Source organism: Terrapene carolina, unplaced genomic scaffold, assembly GCF_002925995.2.
Source record: "Terrapene carolina triunguis isolate 2854851 unplaced genomic scaffold, T_m_triunguis-2.0 Scaffold68, whole genome shotgun sequence".
Lineage (NCBI taxonomy): Eukaryota > Metazoa > Chordata > Testudines > Emydidae > Terrapene > Terrapene triunguis.
The window spans coordinates 10688473-10706578 of record NW_020664419.1 but is presented as its reverse complement, the minus strand read 5'-3'; the positions used below and the strand labels follow the sequence as shown (position 1 = coordinate 10706578).

At 45.2% G+C, this 18106-nt stretch overlaps 1 protein-coding gene across 2 annotated transcripts in view; it reads left to right on the top strand.

The window, feature by feature from the left end:
- FRMD4A (FERM domain containing 4A) overlaps positions 1 to 15230 on the top strand; it is a 266873-nt gene extending 251643 nt beyond the window's left edge. For both annotated transcript variants that reach the window (XM_026648647.1, XM_026648648.2), the window contains exons 19-23: positions 1028 to 1265; positions 1790 to 1954; positions 3484 to 4343; positions 6979 to 7075; positions 12973 to 15230. In XM_026648647.1, coding sequence (XP_026504432.1) covers positions 1028 to 1265; positions 1790 to 1954; positions 3484 to 4343; positions 6979 to 7075; positions 12973 to 13075 — 1463 coding nt within the window. In that variant the 3' untranslated portion in view covers positions 13076 to 15230. The remainder of the gene's footprint in view (positions 1 to 1027; positions 1266 to 1789; positions 1955 to 3483; positions 4344 to 6978; positions 7076 to 12972) is intronic.
- Positions 15231 to 18106: the final 2876 nt, after the last annotated feature.

Below are 18106 nucleotides of genomic sequence, written 5' to 3'. Positions count from 1 at the left end.
GCTCTTCTGTGTATGCTCGGAGGCTTGTCTCTCTCACCGACGGATGTTGGTCCAATAAAAGATACTGCCTCACCCACCATGTCTGTCTAATATCCTGGGACCAACATGGCTACAACAACACTGTCCTTGCCATTTGAGAGCAGATAATTTCAAACACCTTCCATCAAACCCCCCTTGAAGGTTTTATTAATTATATATAAAGTACAGAAATAGAAATAAGTACATATTCTGTAGGAAAAGGCTCATACATATTGTAACAAATCTGCAACCCCTTAAGACCTCCCAGTTGGCGGAATAGGGCATATGACTCACACTAAGGGCCTGATTTTCAGAGGCGTTGAGCATCCATAGCTCCCCCAGAAGGGAGACCATTAGGATGTTCTAGTTTGACCTCCTACAAAAAACGGGCTGGAGAAGATCACCCCGTGATTCCTATATCAAGTCCAATAACTTGTGTTTGAACTAGAGGAATGTAGCTCAACCTTTCCAGGTTGGTGATCCGTGAGTCAAAGTCCAAAGCTATTTGCATCCCCTCTTACATTTTTTATTCTTTTACAGTAAATGTGTCCATGAGAACGGTGCTAAGCCTATTTAATTGGGGTATGTTTTTCAAGAGGTTGACAGCGAATACTTGACCTTGAAGAGGAAAGATGTGTGCAGAGTGGGGGGAAGGGAGAATCGGAGAGGGTTGCTGGCACAAACATGAAAGCGGCCAAACTATGGTGCACACGGGTCTAGAAGAGTTTTATTTTCTTTGCTTTGTATTGAAAAGTTTATTATCCTCCCAATTGCCTTTCATGACCGCCACCCTTCCACCATCAGTTGAGAAACACTGAACTAGAGGATCTACTGGAACACTTCTTAAAATCAGGCCCTAAGTTCATTACCATATAATTCATGCTCAGAAAAAGCATCTCTGTCTGCTGCACTGTAGCCAAGTGGTAATCTTGGGCATGCTGGGGGAAAGCCACACTGCAGCCTAGTGTCCTTCAAAAGCATCAGCTGCTCTCCTTGTTTCTCTTCGCAGAAGATTCTCAGGTTACCAGCACAATATCCCCCTTACAGTCACCTCACAAAGGACTCCCTCCCCGGCCGCCCCTACATAACAGACCACCTCCTCCACAGTCATTGGAAGGACTCAGACAAATGCACTACCACCGGAATGACTATGACAAGTCCCCTATCAAGCCCAAGATGTGGAGCGAATCATCCCTGGATGAACCCTACGAGAAGGTCAAGAAACGCTCCTCACACAGTCATTCCAGGTGAGTCAGACAGTTGGAGATTGCCAACTACATAAACATCCTCCTTTTTGTAGATGCCCATTTGGTATGGTAATGACAGGCATTTTCTGGTTATGCCATGTGTGTGAGAGAGAGAGAGTGGTTGTCTTTAACCTGAACCTATATAATGAAAACTCTTCCCAAATCTCATGGCAGAAACATCACTCACTTGAATGATATTTAGCTGTTTTGGTAAATAATCATGCCCTAGAAGATCGTAACAGCTATAATCACACAAAGTGCTGGTCAGTATCTGATTGTTATTTTAAAAGGCAGTTGGAGAGGACAGACAACAGCCTCTCACTGAAACTTCTGCCGAATCTTTGTAAGAGCTTGTGCTTGAACTTTTGTTACTGTAAAAAACAATTCAGATCAGTTACGTGAGTGGAACTCCATTCGCTTCAGCGGGATGTGTGTAACTGAGAACTGAATTTGGCCCATAGACTCAAGGTCCTAGGTGTAGAGCATTTCTGTCTGAAGTTTGAAATGCAGCGTTTGCTTTGCAGCAGTCATAAGCGGTTCCCCAGCACAGGAAGCTGTGCAGAGGCTGGAGGGAGCAGCTCTCTGCAAAACAGCCCCATCAGGAGCCTCCCGCATTGGAATTCCCAGTCCAGCATGCCATCTACACCAGATCTACGGGTACGCAGTCCGCATTATGTCCATTCCACTAGGTAAGTCCTGCTGCTCCCAAAACAACTCGCCTCCCTTCGGTTACGCAAAAGTATTTTTTGTTTTCACGCTTTAAAGACAAGAGGCCTCAATTCAGGAAGGAAGCGCTCTCCTCGGTGGGGATTCGTTCCTGAATCAGGGCTTGAATCCTCAACTTACTTCAAATGAAAAAAAAACTAAAATGGACCAAGTCCTTTGGGTGAGATCTTAACCAAAGGTTCTGACTGTTCGTGGGCATTACAACCTCCAAGCCACTCTTTGGAAGTGACAAGGTGTTAATATCAGTGCTCAAGTTAAGGGTAGGGAATGACCCTTTCCTTTTGGACACGAAAGATTGGGTAGTGTTAAACCACTGCTCCAGTGAACTGGGCATGCCGAAAAGCCCGTCTAAAGGGAAACATCTGAGGGACCAAGTAGAGGTGGGTCTGATTGGTCACATGGTATCATTTCTGTTCCTTGAGTGGCTGACTGAAACTTTATGAACAGGGGATGAGCCCATCCAGCATGAATAAAGGCCACCCAGATTTGGATGTGAATCAACACCCTTCTACACATGCAAATCTGGGCGTTCGCATGAAGGACAGTCACACTGTGACCGTCTTGAGCTCTAAAGCCACTCAAGAGACCAGCAAAGCATAGCTGCTTAATAGAGGTGGTTCTTCTGAGCTGGGAGCAGAAAAACATTCATTCCCTGTGGGATGGTGCTGCATGAGCTGGCCTTGACTACCCAGTGTCACTGTGAACATGAGGAAAGGCCTGCAATGCTTTCGTAAACTACCTGACCGCAAAGGAAGCGCACCTCAGTTTGGGGCTGCGCTTTGTGGGTCGGTGGACCCCCCACATTGCAAAGCAGTGGGGAGGGGGCATGGAATCCCAAAGGAAAGGTTTGCACAGATCCACAGCACTCTGTGTTCCCTGCCGCTGTGCTGGTGAAACTCAACCGGGGGCAGTGCCCTCTGCACCACTTATACACGATGGTGGGGATTGCCCAGGAAGGTGGCTAGTGGGGCAACCATGCTGGGAGGCTTCTGTCCTCTTTCTCCCCCCCGTGTGCTGCAGAAAGGGGGTGCCAGGCTGACTCCAAATAGGCTGGGGAGGAGCCAGAGGATCTCAGTATTTGGACCTTGTGGCCCCAAATCCGCACACAGGGAATGTGGAGGGGGAGTTGGCCGCTTTTTCAACCCACAGCAATCAGAGGGACTGCAGCCCCACAAGGTGCCTGTGGAGTCCAACCCCATAACTCTGCTTAGTTCCCCTCCATAAAGCCCACTTGCTCTGGCTTTGGGCAGGGAGGTGGGAAGTTCACCTCAGAGGGATACATCTACTTCAAGTCCTGCACTAACATGCCCGTATGGTATGCCCCGTATCCTGCCTGGGGTTGATGGAGTTGTGAGCACTCAGCACCTCTCAGGCTTAGCTCCGTGTATTTGCACTGATGGGCGCGTGCTGTTTTGGCCTTAAATGCTAGAAAAAGACCCTGCGTGTTTTGTTAACCAAGCAGACTCAAAACCTGTCTTCCCGACACCTGCAGGTCAGTAGACATCAGCCCGACCAGACTGCACAGCTTAGCTCAGCACTTTAGACACAGAAGCTCCAGCTTAGAGTCACAAGGCAAGCTCCTTGGGTCAGAGAACGAGACGGGGAGCCCCGATTTCTACACCCCAAGGACTCGTAGCAGTAATGGCTCTGACCCCATGGACGACTGCTCTTCCTGCACCAGCCATTCCAGCTCTGAGCACTACTACCCTGCTCAGATGAACGCCAACTACTCCACCCTGGCCGAGGATTCCCCCTCAAAAGCCAGAGAGCGGCAGAGGCAAAGGCACAAATCTGCGGGAAACCTGGTCTCTTCTAATTCAGGGAGCATGCCCAACCTGGCGGCAAGGAACGGAACCGGGCACCCCGGGGTCTACCTGCACAGCCAGAGCCAGCCTTCCTCTCAGTACAGGATCAAAGAGTACCCCCTGTACATCGAAGGCAGCTCCACGCCCGTGGTGGTGCGCAGCCTGGAGAACGACCAGGAGGGACACTACAGCGTGAAAGCACAATTTAAAACCTCCAACTCCTACACGGCAGGGGGGATGTTTAAAGAGACCTGGCACGGGGACGAAGTGGACTCGGTAAGACTGACCCCCTCCCGTTCTCAGATCATAAGGACGCCATCTCTGGGCAGAGAAGGCCACGAGAAGGGCTCGGGCAGGACTGCAGTATCAGACGAACTCCGGCTGTGGTACCAGCGGTCCACAGCCTCCCACAAGGACCACAGCCGCCTGTCGCACACCAGCTCCACCTCCTCGGACAGCAGCTCCCAATACAGCACATCTTCTCAAAGCACCTTTGTGGCACACAGCAGGGTAACGAGGATGCCTCAAATGTGTAAAGCAACATCAGGTGAGAGCCAGCCCCAGGGGAAGCAGATCAAAGTTTGCTCTTAGCTGTCTAATGCCTGCATTGCGCTTTGGTAATTTATGAATGAAACCAGACCAGCCTGCGTCCCCTGTCCTTTTGTGAACATAGCACAATGCGAAGCACAGGCATGTAGGATGGTGGGATTAGCACTGAGTGAACTTTATCAGCGAGTGTCATCGGCTGAGGGTTTGTCCCCTGGAGCTCATCCATCCTGAATGACATCTTCAGAGAGCTAGGAGAAAGATCCCCGGAGCCTGAGCCAAAGCCTCCAGAAACCTATGGGAATGTTTCCATTGACTTCAATAGGCTTTGGATCAGGCCTTTAGAGTGGTAGCAGAGAAAAAGCCCATTTGTGGGGGCTGATCCTAAGTATCACGTTAGGTTTATTGCTTTGGGCAGGGTCCGTTAAAGTGAGCAATGAGGAAAAACGTAGGAAAACTCAAGAGAAGTTGATTTTTCCCAATAAATACATAGAAGAGTAAGGCATTTAATCAGTGTTCCATTAGGAACATAAGACTATCTGGTATGGCAAAAAAATAAAATAAAGAGCAAGTGGCCCCACTAAAAAAGACTTGGGTGAGTGGTTGAAGGCTGAGATCCTCGATTCATACAATACCTTCAGTACAACTACTAGAGGTGCTTGCTTGTAATCTTGTACGCTCTATAAAGTACAGCACCTAACACAGTGGAGCCCCATCCTGTTTGGGCCTCTGGCCTTTCCTCTAATATTCATATTAAATGATAGCTGGATTTGTCTGAGCCGAAGATTTAATGGTGAAAGGCTTTACAGTCCATTACCACTCACCTGAACCACCCCAGCTCTCTTTGCTCTGCAAACTTCCTTTTATTCCTTTTTTGACGGGAAGTTCAGGGACCTTTTGGCATTTCTGCCCCAAACAGAAGCAGGAAGTACCTAAAATTTAATTAACGTGCTTATCCTCCTGAGCTGTAGAGACCCATTTTGGAAATCCTATCATTTCAGATAGTTGGGGCATCTAAGAAAGAAAATGCTAGTACAGACGCTCCCCAACTTACGCAAGCATTCCATTTCGGAACGCCTTGCATAACTCGAATTTTGCGAAAGTCGGAAACGTATACCTGACCATTACGCAAAAAACAAAAAAACTATTTCTAGCTTACGGAACTTTTTCCATAAGTGCAGATTTGTGTAAATCAGGTTTGCGTAACCCGAGGGGGCGTCTGTAGTGAAACCAAAAATCGTTGCCTCATTTGTTAGTTTCCCCAGCTGTAAATCGCTTTCACCGACCATGCCAGTATGGACCTAGTCCTGTTCTAAAAGCCAGTCCCCATTGTGGTGATGGGATAATAGTGGCCCATGGGGCTTTCACTTGTAAGGAACAGATTAGACTTTGCTTCTGTCTTCTTTTTAAGTGTTATTTAACCGTAGGTAAGGAATTTAACAACTTGTGGGAGAGTGTTAGTTAGAAGCATCAATCATTTGACGGATCAGCCATGGCTCTAAAATGTCTATCGGACCCCACAGTGTCCTTCAAAGACGACTATGCTCCTGAGCATATCAGATTTGGAGAGGTCACTGTTCCAGGGATCTGCGCATTGGGATAGAATGACCAAAAGAGGGGTTTCTCAAATAGATCCTTAAAGCAGAAATGCCTTGGAAAACCACTCCTACATCACAGTGTTTGTCTCGATTTTGTAGATTCTATCATTAACATAAAATGAGGGGGAGGGATAGCTCAGTGGTTTGAGTATTGGCCTGCTAAACCCAGGGTTGTGAGTTCAATACTTGAAGGGCCGTTTAGGGATCTGGGGCAAAAATCTTTCTGGGGCTTGGTCTTGCTTTGAGCAGGGGGGTGGACTAGATGACCTCCTGAGGTCCCTTCCAACCCTGATATTCTATGATTCTATGAAAATTAACAAAGATCAGCCCACTTTTGGCTCATGCTAATAAGTTCACGGTAGCCACATTTAAATGAATCTTACTACTAGTGCATGGCCAAAAACATCTTTGGGCTTTGAAATCTATGGAGCTGTTCTTTGTACAGTGAGTAGTATATATGCCTGGAAGCTCCCAGCTATCAGCCTGACGGCTACTAGCACAGAACTCCTCCCATGGTCCCTGAGCTGCCTGTGAAGCCTCTGAAATGAGACAACAAAGATGCAAAGCTGGCTTTGCTCCTTCATTTCAGCTCATGTGGAGGGACAGGTGCCCAGCCACTGCTATGGCACGAGGGTCCTGTGGGTTCAAATGGCAATAAAACATTGATTTGTTTTCATGTTTTGAGGGACTGGGTATTTCCCACTCTTGGTTGCAGGGAGTTTGGTAGCTGGGGAAGGATCTTCAGCCCATATAATCACACACAGTCGGAGGCTGGGTGGGAATAAAATGTTCCCCATGCATCTGAACGCAGAGCCAGGCACATGTGCGTGCAGCAGACGCAGTCAGGAGTTTGCTGGCTGGCCATTTGCACAGCAGCTGTGCTGCTCGGGGAGTACCGGTACGTGCCGAGATCCATTTGTACATGGGATGTTCCAACGCCTGGGCTGTTGCCGTGTTTCTTCTGCTCTGATGAGCTGACAGTGCTGGAAGTCCTTAACCCTGTTCTCCTTGTCTAACTGGTTATTTTTTCGCTTTTAGCTGCCTTACCTCACAGCCAGAGGAGTTCAACACCATCTAGTGAACTAGCAGCTACACCACCAAGCAGTCCCCACCACATCGTAGCATGGCAGACTGGGTGAGTCTCGGGAGGTAGAGTTAGAGGATTACTATTCCTTGGTCTTCCACAGTTTTCTCTAGCCACTCCAAAACCGCCATCCTGGATGCTGAAGCAGGTTCTAGGCTTCGGCATGCCAGAGTTGCCTTAAAGTATGAAATGTAGATTTGATTTAATCTTTAGGTAGATGATCGCAATCGTTTAGGCACTTGAGGCAGAAAACAAGTTCTAGTACTGTGCCTTGCTATACAGTGCAAGGAGAAGACACTGGTGAAAGAGGATAGGTCTGGGCACAGGAACACTCTCAGGAATTCAATGGCCTAATCTACGCAGAACATTTTCAGATATTTGCTCACCATTGGTCTAGCATTAGTGCAGTTCTAGCAATGGGGAAACCCCTAATTTAGACTGGTTCAGCATTTGCATCAGTCTGTCATTCGCATACAATCTGTTACCAGTGCTAGCACCAGCGTCCGAGCAGTGGTGGGAGAATGTCTGCAAAAGCTGTGTAGACACCACCTATGTTCCCCATGTTGTATGGAGCACTAACGTTGAATTTTCTTTACGAATGCCATTGTGGTTGTCCAAGTTCTCTCAGGCATCAATGGAATCTTGCAGTATAAACATGAGACGCTAGTCTATGGTAACTCTTGCACACATCCGGAAGGTTGCTCAGAGGCGCATGGTTCAAGGATCAGAAAGGAAGCTTCCCCAAGGGCACTGGTTCTCCAGAGTTTCCGTTCTGCTGCCTACATTGTAAGCTGGGTAAAACAGGGGCCCTTTCCTGGCTCTACACAGCACCCCATATCCCAGTGCTTGATTCTCACAATGTTGTGTTCTGTGAAGCCACCAGGAGAGTCTTCAGGGAACACGGTTTGAGACTTGCTGCCCTAGGGTTGCAGAGACCTTGAGCCATTTGTAATGGTCCTCTAGGAGCAGTGAACTAAGATGTGGTGGGCTTATCCCACAGTCATGGCAGAGGAAAAACACTGGTGGGTCTTGAATTTCTTACTCTAGTCTACCTCTTTGTCACTCTCCTGTACCCAAATATTTGATTTTACAAGAAAAAAATTTTTTTAATCAACAGTCACTACATTTGTAGATGCTCCAGTATAAACAAAGACGTCCACACGTGCCATTTGGTTTTATGGCAACAATAACCCAGAAGACATTGAGTAAGAGAAAATGGAGCTTTAAAACAAAGCTGGGGGATAAAAACAGAACCTCAGATCCTTAAACAAGTTTGTCTGCCTTTCAGCATGCTCAAATTCAAATTCTTGGCCCCCAAACCCATACTAACAGTTGTGGGTTTGGGTCCGATCCAAAACTGGAGTGGGTATTTTTATTGGTTCCAGTTCAGAGGCAGCCAAAGTATTGCAAGACTCCAAAATGGCAGAAATGAACTGCTGAGATTTGCCCCATTCAAGGTATGGATCTGAGCCCAAGCCATAGCCTTGATTCTGCCTCAGCCCTCATTGTAATCATCTTCCTCAGCACATCCCTACCCTGAATACAAGTAATATGATCTGAAACCAGTTGAGAAGTCTCCTAGTTTTTCTCTCCATCTTCCATGCACCAGAACGTCTCCTCCCAGCCTCACGCAACAAAAAAAATATCAGGCCAGATCCTCAGCTGGTGGAAATGGAGCTATGGAGATTTACATCATTTGAGGATCTGGACCAACATCTTGTGCAAAAAAGGAATCAAACAGATGAATCCATTATTGGTTTCATGCCTGAGTAAAATGACAAAACCATTAGGGAAACAAAATTTAAAAAGGTTTCAGAGTAGCAGCCGTGTTAATCTGTATTCGCAAAAAGAACAGGAGTACTTGTGGCACCTTAGAGACTAACAAATTTATTAGAGCATAAGCTTTCGTGGGCTACAGCCCACTTCTTAGAGGCAAGTACAATTTGTTACCAGGTGCAGAATACAGACTTGGCCATCACAGCAACGCATTTTGATATTTCCCAGCATGAATCAAAGGCTTGAAATTCTGCCTGACAGGTCTTCTTATGTCACTAACTCTTTTGTCTTAAGGCGACTCATCAACTTGTTTTCCCACTGTATTAATAAGCTCTTAACAATGTGTGTCACTTCTTTTCTTTAACATTTCCTCTTTACTGTTTCCTCCCTTGGCGCTCGCCTTTGTTCAGAGAAGCAACAGACAACTCACCCACTATGGATGAGTCTCAGTCTCCAACTCACCAAAGTACTGATGAATAGAGGTATAGTAAGGGAATGTTTTGTTCTTTCATCCTTCTTCCCTTTAACGTGTGCTCTGCAAATGATTTTTGACACCCCAGTATCCATAAGGAGCGGACGTTTGGGTTGTGTGGACGTTTGGATAGTGACAGCAAGGCTTTGCTCAGCTCCTGGAAGAGCAAGTTGGAAGCATTTGCAAGCTTCGGCATATGTGGGTGGCCCTTTCAGCAAGTCTGTAGCTCTTAGTTTTCACTATGAAGGCAGGCTTCACGCCAGTTGGGATGGGAATGCAAGTGGATAAGCACGGCTAGCCAAGGGTAGCAAGGGAAGCCCCTTTGCTCGAGTCATTTCAAAGCAGTCTGGACAAAGTGCTGGGGGATGTTTCTGTGGAGATGAAGGGTGGCTTAAGTCTCAGGAGACCTAGGTTCAATTCCTGACTCAGCCACAGGCTTCCTATGCAGTCTTAGGCCAGTCATTGTAATCTGCCCTGTGCTTCCATTCCTCATATGTAAAATGGGGATAATTCTGCCCTAGCTCACAGGAGTGCTGTGAAGATAAAATCTAAAAGGTTTTGTAACAAACTGATAAATTAAACAGTAATAAGTCATGAGGACCAGATGGTATTCAGCCCAGAGTTCTGAAGGAACTCAAATGTGAAATTGCAGAACTACTAACTGTGGTATGTAACCTATCATTTAAATCAGCCTCTGTACCAGATGATTGGAGGATAGCTAATGTGACACCAATTTTTTAAAAAGGCTCCAGAGGAGATCCCGGCAATTACAGGCCAGTAAGCCTAACTTCAGTACCAGGCAAACTGGTTGAAACTATAGTAAAGAACCGAATTATCGGACACATAGGCTAACGTGATTTGTTGGGGAAGAGTCACCATGGTTTTTGTAAAGAGAAATCATGCCTCACCAATCTACTAGAATTCTTTGAGGGGGTCCACAGGCATGTGGACAAGGGGGATCCAGTGGATACAGTGTACTTAGATTTTCAGAAAGCCTCTGACAAGGTCCCTCACCAAAGGCTCTTAAGCAAAGTAAGTTGTCATGGGGTAAGCTCTCATGGACTGGTTAACCATTAAAAGATAGGAAACAGAGGGTAGGCATAAATGATCAGTTTTCAGAATGGAGAGAAATAAATAGTGGTGTCCCCCAGGGGTCTGTAGTGGGACCAGTACTGTTCAACATAGTCATAAATTATCTTGAAAAGGGGGTAAACAGTGAGGTGGCAAAATTTGCAGATGATACAAAACTACTCAAGATAGTTAAGTCCAAAGCAAACTGCGAAGAGTTACAAAGGGATCTCACAAAACTGGGTGACTAGGCAACAAAATGACACATGAAATTCAATGTTGATAAATGCAAACTAATGCACATTGGAAAACATAATCCCAACTATAAATATAAAATCATGTGGTCTAAATTAGCTGCTATCACTCAAGAAAGAAATCTTGGAGCCATTGTGGATAGTTCTCAGAAAATATCCACTCAATGTGCAGCGGCAATCAAAAAAGCTAACAGAATGTTGGGAATCATTAAGAAAGGGATAGATAATAAGACAGAAAATATCATATTGCCTCTATACTTGAATACTGCGTGTAGATGTGGTTATCTGATCTCAAAAAAAATATATTGGACTTGGAAAAGGTTCAGAAAAGGGCAACAAAAATGTTTAGGGGTTCGGAACAACTTTCATATGAGGAGAGATTAATAAAACTGGGACTTTTCGGCTTGGAAAAGAGACGACTAAGGGGGGATATGATAGAGATCTATAAAATCATGACTGGTTTGGAGAAAGTAAATAAGGAAGGGTTATTTACTCCTTTTCATAACACAAGAACTAAGAGTTACCAAATGAAATTAATAGGCAGCAGGTTTAAAACAAACAAAAGGAAGTATTTCTTCACACAATGCACAGTCAAACTGTGGAACTCTTTGCCAGAGGATGTTGTGAAGGCGAAAACTAACAGGGTTCAAAAAAGAACTGTGTAAGTTCATGGAGGATAGGTCCATCAATGGCTATTAGCCAGGATGGGCAGCGATGGTGTCCCTAGCCTCTGCTTGTCAGAAGCTGGGAATGGGCAACAGGGGACTTAGCAAGGCAATGAACGATGTATGCCGTCAGTACGCCAGCAACAGTTTCCTTGTCTGCTGTAGACGTGCCCCAAATATAAGGTATTCGCTAACTGAACAGGAACACACTATGAAGCTTTTGAAAGTCAGTGTGACAGGGCAATCCCTGTGTGTCACCATGAGACCTTTACATTTGAGGTGGTGGTGGCATTATGTCAGCATGTTGTGATGCATCATCCATCAACTGTGTAACATCACAACACCGAGATGCCACAGCATCATGCTCCATCAGACCTTCCTCCAGTCACCAAAAAGCCATTGTCATCACACAACAACGTTAATGTCTCTGATCCTATATGCTAGCGTGATACTCTTCTTCATGAAGTCGCTGATGGAAAAAAGCCATCAGGAGGTCTGGCCACAAGTTTCCTGGCCTATCTTGTTCAAATGATTTCCAAGGTCCACTTGTCCTAGTCAGAGATTCAGCCCTGACAAAGGTTTTCACATTTCGGTAGCTATGCTTGAGAGGTGCAGCAGGGAAGCACTGAGATGACAGCACAGGTCCTTCCACTCCCCTTCAAGTCAGTCACTTAAAAGAAGCAAGGTTTTATTCCCCCATCTCAATGGCCAAGCGCACAATCCTCCAACTCTGGCCCCAAGGCAGAGGGGAGAAAAGCACCCTACAGAGAATCACTCCAAGGGAAAAAAACCTCCTACTTATGAGGGATGAGACGTCAGTGGCTGCTGCTAGAATGTGAGAGAGAACCAGTGCACATATAAAGTTGCATGTATATATATAGATGAGCAAATATACCCACACTTTATGCTCTGGTAGAGAGGGTTCTCCCTCTAGCCCAGGAGTTCTCAGACTTCTATATTGGTGACCCCTTTCACACAGCAAGCCTCTGAGTGCAACCCCCCTTATAAATTAAAAACATTTTTTATATATTTAACACCATTATAAATGCTGGAGGCAAAGCGGGGTTTGGGGTGGAGATTGACAGCTCGCGACCCCCCCATGTAATAACCTCACGATCTCCTGAGGGGTCCCAACCCCCAATTTGAGAACCCCTGCTCTAGCCACTCATCCACCATCTCATTTAGGGACGAATGCATGTAGAAATAAGTATTGGTGCATGTACTTTTGCACTAGACATGACCCCTGTCCTTTCAGCCATCAGTCATATGAAAAGCGCCCATGAGAACAGGTGCTACTGACTAGAGGCTTCACGTTACCTCTAAATGGGGACAATGAGACAGATATACAATTCTGTGCATTCCTTTGTGAGGAGGGGCCAGGAAATGCCATTTGAACTCAGTTTTGTCCAGAGAAATTAGCTTAACCCAAACTGGCATGGAGAGATCTGAGCGAGAACTGTTCACCCAGTACTGCTTCCGCAGAGGTGAGCTGTTCTGAAGAGGACTACTGGGGTGGCTCCTTCTTGCTGAATCGGCCCCAGTTGCCAGCTCCATGATTGTCTGCAGAACCAACACCAACCCAAAGTGCCAATGAACATGCTGCATTTTCTTTCCTTTCCCATTCTTGTCACATGGTGGTGTGTCTGTGGTTGAATTTTTGCATGAACTCTTGCGGCAGCATTCATTCTAATGGCAGTCTCCTTTCTTCTGTAGGAGCTACAACGATAGCTGTTTCCTGGATTCTCCCCTCTATCCAGAACTAGCAGATGTCCAGTGGTATGGACAGGAAAAAGCCAAGCCTGGGACTCTAGTGTGAACCCCTGACCTCAATCTGATCACATCAATGCCATTCGGAGATCACCTCACTGCCTCTCATTTGCCTTACCCAGATGCACTGTCGCCCGGCACCAGCTTCAACGCTAAGCACTTTTCTTGAAATGCGATTCAAGACGCCATTACAGATACTAGCCCCAGAATGCATCCGCAACCACCAACGGATAGCAGTGTTTCAAACCAGATTGCCACGGACTGACATACAACTCCTATAGCCCAAAGGGCCGGGGGTGGGGACAACATATATGAATAACTATGTTAGCAGCCAGATGGCAGGGTTTTTTTCTTTGAAAGCCTTTCAAGGTATAAATACAATCTTATAGGTCTATGGCATGGGAAAATAGTAAGATTTCTACAACTTGCAGTCTGAAGCCAACAGAACATTAGTTAAGGGGGCGAGAAACAGTGGTTGTGAAATATATTCCTTACTCCTGAAGTATTTATTTGGAGTAAAGAAAAGCTCCTCTTGCTTCGGAGATGTGTCAGAAGATCGCAATCAGTTCAGTGCTGCCAAGATCACAGAATTACTACGAGACGAGAGCATGGGCAGCGTCTCTGTAGATGTGCCCATTTCCAGAGATGACAGCCTACAGTTTGGAAACTGTTTTTACTTCCTTCCTCCCTTTAAGCCCTTCCAAAAAATAAAACAACAACCACCCATTGGGATGAAGACACACCAGAGCTCTGGGCTGGGATCGTAAAATCAATCTCGAAAAGCTGCTGTTTAAACTGGACAGACACAAAGGTTTACAAGGGTATTATCTAAAGCAGAGGCAAGTACTGCTACTCTTAGCATCTGTGGCCGGCACAGGCTAACCACCAATACATACAGTTTTTGTTTGGGGTTTTTTATAACGCTTATGATAAATTAAGGTGAAAATTGCCAAAAGCCGTTCTATGAATAGAAATAACCAATAAAGGATATCCTATTTATGCACAAAGTGTTTAACATGAAATCAAAGGGAAGCACATTACAAGCTAATCGACGTGGTAAAGCCACATTAGCATAACGGTTCCGATTATTACGCTTTTGGTAAGTGCCAGTGTAGCAAAGGGCTCATCACCAAAGTATTGGTATCCAAGGGACCCCACTATGTTATAAAGTGGAAGGGTTCAGTAGTGTTCTCTACTAACCAGCAGACTAGGCAAATTTTCAGATTGCAAGAAGGGACCATAATAAATAAAAGCAAATTAATTAGTAACCTTGATGCACTCGACACAGACTCTCGTTGTCTACGGATACCAAAAGGAAACCTAGGAGAGAGTCATGACAGGAGCTGCAAGTTTACATGTACTTTGGAGCTATGCTTTACACATGTCAAGCCATCAAACGGCAAAAGGCCTCAAAGACACTTTTGTATTGAACTAGTGCACAAGCTAGGTGGGAGTTGAAGCTGGCACATCTCGTCTTCGCTACGGTGCTTCGCTGTTTTTATTGCCACTAGATGGGGTGGGGTTCTCGCCCCATTTGTGCAAGCGGATGACGATTTCCTATGGGAAAGGCAATTAAAGAAATGGCTGGAGGGGGTTACTTTGTGAAAAGCAGAAACTGAGGTTAGCTTTAGTTTAAAGAAATCAAGTGTGCTTGCGTGCGTGTGTGTGTGTGTGTGTTCGAAGAATAATGCTAGTCTACCAGACGCGGAGGGCAGGAAATTTAAAACTAAACTTGAGGGCTGCCACACCTTTTTCTTGTAATAGTATCACTGGGAAACTGTTTTACCAGAAGCTTTCAAGAGCACAGATTGCCCATAACGAGGCTTGGAAAGATTAGGAGTAGGGGGAGTGTTTAAAAATGAATGTTAGCAGTTACTGTGAGTGCTTTTTCCTACATCATTTATACGTGTATTGACTTGTTTTAATATTCTGCACTTATCTGCTACCTTGCAGTCTCCCTATACTCCTGTGAGGCACTGTAGGAGCTGTGGCTGGGGGCAAGTGAGGCCCAGGGCGGTTATCTGACTTGCCCGAGAGCATGTAGGAAGAAATAGAACGCAGATCTAACTTCTGTGCCGTTAGCTATAAAAATTCCCTCTTCATAGAGCTGGCAAATTTTTGCACTTGCAGGAAATTTAAATTTAAAACACTAAAGCCTCTGTTTGCCAAAAGCTGAGAATGGGCGACGGGATGGATCATTTGATGATTACATGTTCTGTTCATTCCCTCTGGAGCACCTGATGTTGGCTACCATTGGAAGACAGGATACTGAGCTAGTTGGACCTTTGGTCTGACCCAGTATGGCCGTTCTTATGTACATTCCAAACCTAATGTCTATGGAAATCAAGAATCATTAGATATTTAGAAATAAAAAACATAGTTGACAATAATCATCTATCTTGCTAACCAAGCACTAGGCGGATCTGCCAACCAGGAGAGTGCACCTGTTCATCTAAAAGTGCAATATACCACGTGTGTTTAATTTTCCCTCGCTCTAAATATGAATGACTAATGAGGGGATTGTTCTTATTGCCCCACTTCTGTTTTTGGATGGAGAGAAGACATCATTGATTAATAGCCGTTGCTGATTAAACGCTAATCCTTCCAAGTCTAACTACACCTCTACCTCGATATAACGCTGTCCTCGGGAGCCAAAAAATCTTACCGCGTTATAGGTGAAACCGCGTTATATTGAACTTGGTTTGATCCACCGGAGTGCGCAGCCCCGCCCCCCCGGAGCGCTGCTTTACCGTGTTATATCCAAATTCGTGTTATATCGGGTCGCGTTATATTGAGGTAGAGGTGTATAAACAGAGGGCCCAGGTTAATCACCAGGCAGGAATTAGCCCAAGTTCAGGGGCTTTGAGCAACTGTCTATATTTTAATTTCCCTAGTAAATAATTTTTCTGTGTAGCCTTTTTTATTTAAAAGGATTCAAGCCCAGCAGCACAACAGGGACTCTGGACCTCTGGACACTACTGTAATACAAATTGCTAATCAAAATTAATTGCTCCAGAATCAGAGCAGGCCTGCAGTTTTGCAGAGGGCAAGGGGGTGGCAGCCCTGAAGTTCATGATGTTGTAAGTCACATTGCAAACAATTTGGTCAGCCTGCCTTGCCAACAGGCTTGAGGCGAGAAAAATCTTTTGAGAAATGGATTGGGTTTTGCGTTGTGGTCTGCTTTTCTGGTTTGCAGTCAAGGCACACGTGAGCCAGTCTGGTAGTAAAGACATTAAGTAAAACAGGTTTTACTGTTTAGCTCAATTCAATTATACACAAATGTACATACAATGTTAATCAAATTAGATTAACATGGTTAAGTATAACATGGAGGGGTAAAACAGAACTGTTATATACGAGCACTTGACTACCAACTTACCAGCCTCTCTTTTTCTTTTTCTTTTTTAATAAAGGCCCTTTTCGGATATAAAGCCACTGTTGCATTCTTAGTCTCTATGTATGAAACTCCCTTGGTTTAGCCAGAAGCATGGTGTATGCATACACCAGGCCATATTGCGAGGCAGGGTTTATTTTTAAATGATACTATATGCAGTCGAGTGTTGAAAATGTTGAAAAGGTCAAATTTGTTTTCCCTCTGTATTAGTTTTAGTTTTGGACATAGCAAACCCCATTCAGGTGCTATCAGATGACCAGTTACTGCTTAGTTAACTAGATGTAAAGTTTTACATATATATTAATGTCAATAGTTTTATTACAAGTTGTGTAAAATGGACTCTCTAGTTTAAAAAAGAAAAAAATTAGGTCTCTCTGAAACTGACTTTAGAGCATGTAAAATGATTTTACTGGATTCTATTCACCTGTAATCAGGGGGAAGATATGTATGTTGTAGAAAAAGTTGCAGAATTTAAAAAAAAAATCTGCTTTTAATTTATTCTTTTTGTATTAAGAATTTGTATAGTTACCTTTACATTTTGCAAAACAGTGTTGTCAACACTTCCTTATTAAAGCATTTTCAAAATGAAATGTTGCAGCAGCTCTTTGAGATATTAAACAAGGTTGAACAACACTCTCCTCTCTGGGTACGTTCATTGTCTGGCTACAGCCATAGCAGAAGCCTGTAGACCCCGTGGCTGAGATTTTTGAAAGTAACCTGTGATTTTATGTGCCCACCTTGAGCCCTTTAATGGGAAAGTGTTTGGAAAATTCAGCTTGTAGTTTTGCCCAACATCTGCAACCTCTTGTCGTAAAAGGAAGGACAATGTAAGTGTCACTATGGGGCTATCTTGGGTAGTGGGAAATTACATTGCTCATTTTAATGAACTCACCTAGAACCCGGTGGCAACAATATTCCATTCTTAATACATAAAAATAATCGAACCAATGGGGCCTCTACGATGGTGCAAGGGCATTATCTGGTTCCCAGTGAAGAACGGGTTGTTAACTTCAGCTGTTTCCCTCCCTTCAGGTACTCTTGGGGAGGACTATGAATTGGGTGCTTGGGATTCAGAGGAGACGGCCTGTGGGAGGCTCCTCGCCCAAGGGCAGACGGGCTGGACTGCATGCCAGCTTGGTAGAGTTTTCTGTTACCCTTTTATGCCCAGGTTAACGTACTCTGATTTGGGGTTAAACCCATTGTCCCTGGAAGAAACACCCCCACTGCCTATGCCTGGGGGTGGACGGGAGTTCTGCTGAGTCACTGCAACTTAGAACCTTTCAGTGGCAGAGTCCCCCTTGATGGGGGGATGGGGCACTCGTTGCAGAGGGGCGTAGGCCCAGTTTAGGGGTTGTCTGGCTCTGCACTGTGTTGGAAATTGCCAAGCAAGCACTACAAGTACCAGCAATTTTCACCAGCTCCCAGACAAGATCTAACATGATTGCAAGATCCTCTAGGCAGAGACCTCTTCTCTGTGCATTTCTGTGAAGGGCCACACACACCCCTGGCCCTGTATAAATATTAAATAAAACACCCGGAAGTAGCAGTACCTGTCTCAGCTTTATGGGTGTCCTCTGGGCCATGACCTTGCAGCTGCTCTCCTTATGGAAATCGTATGGCCACCCCTCCCCCGCAAACACCTGCTGCACCAGGAACGACATCACATGCGCCTTTAAACATTTTAAG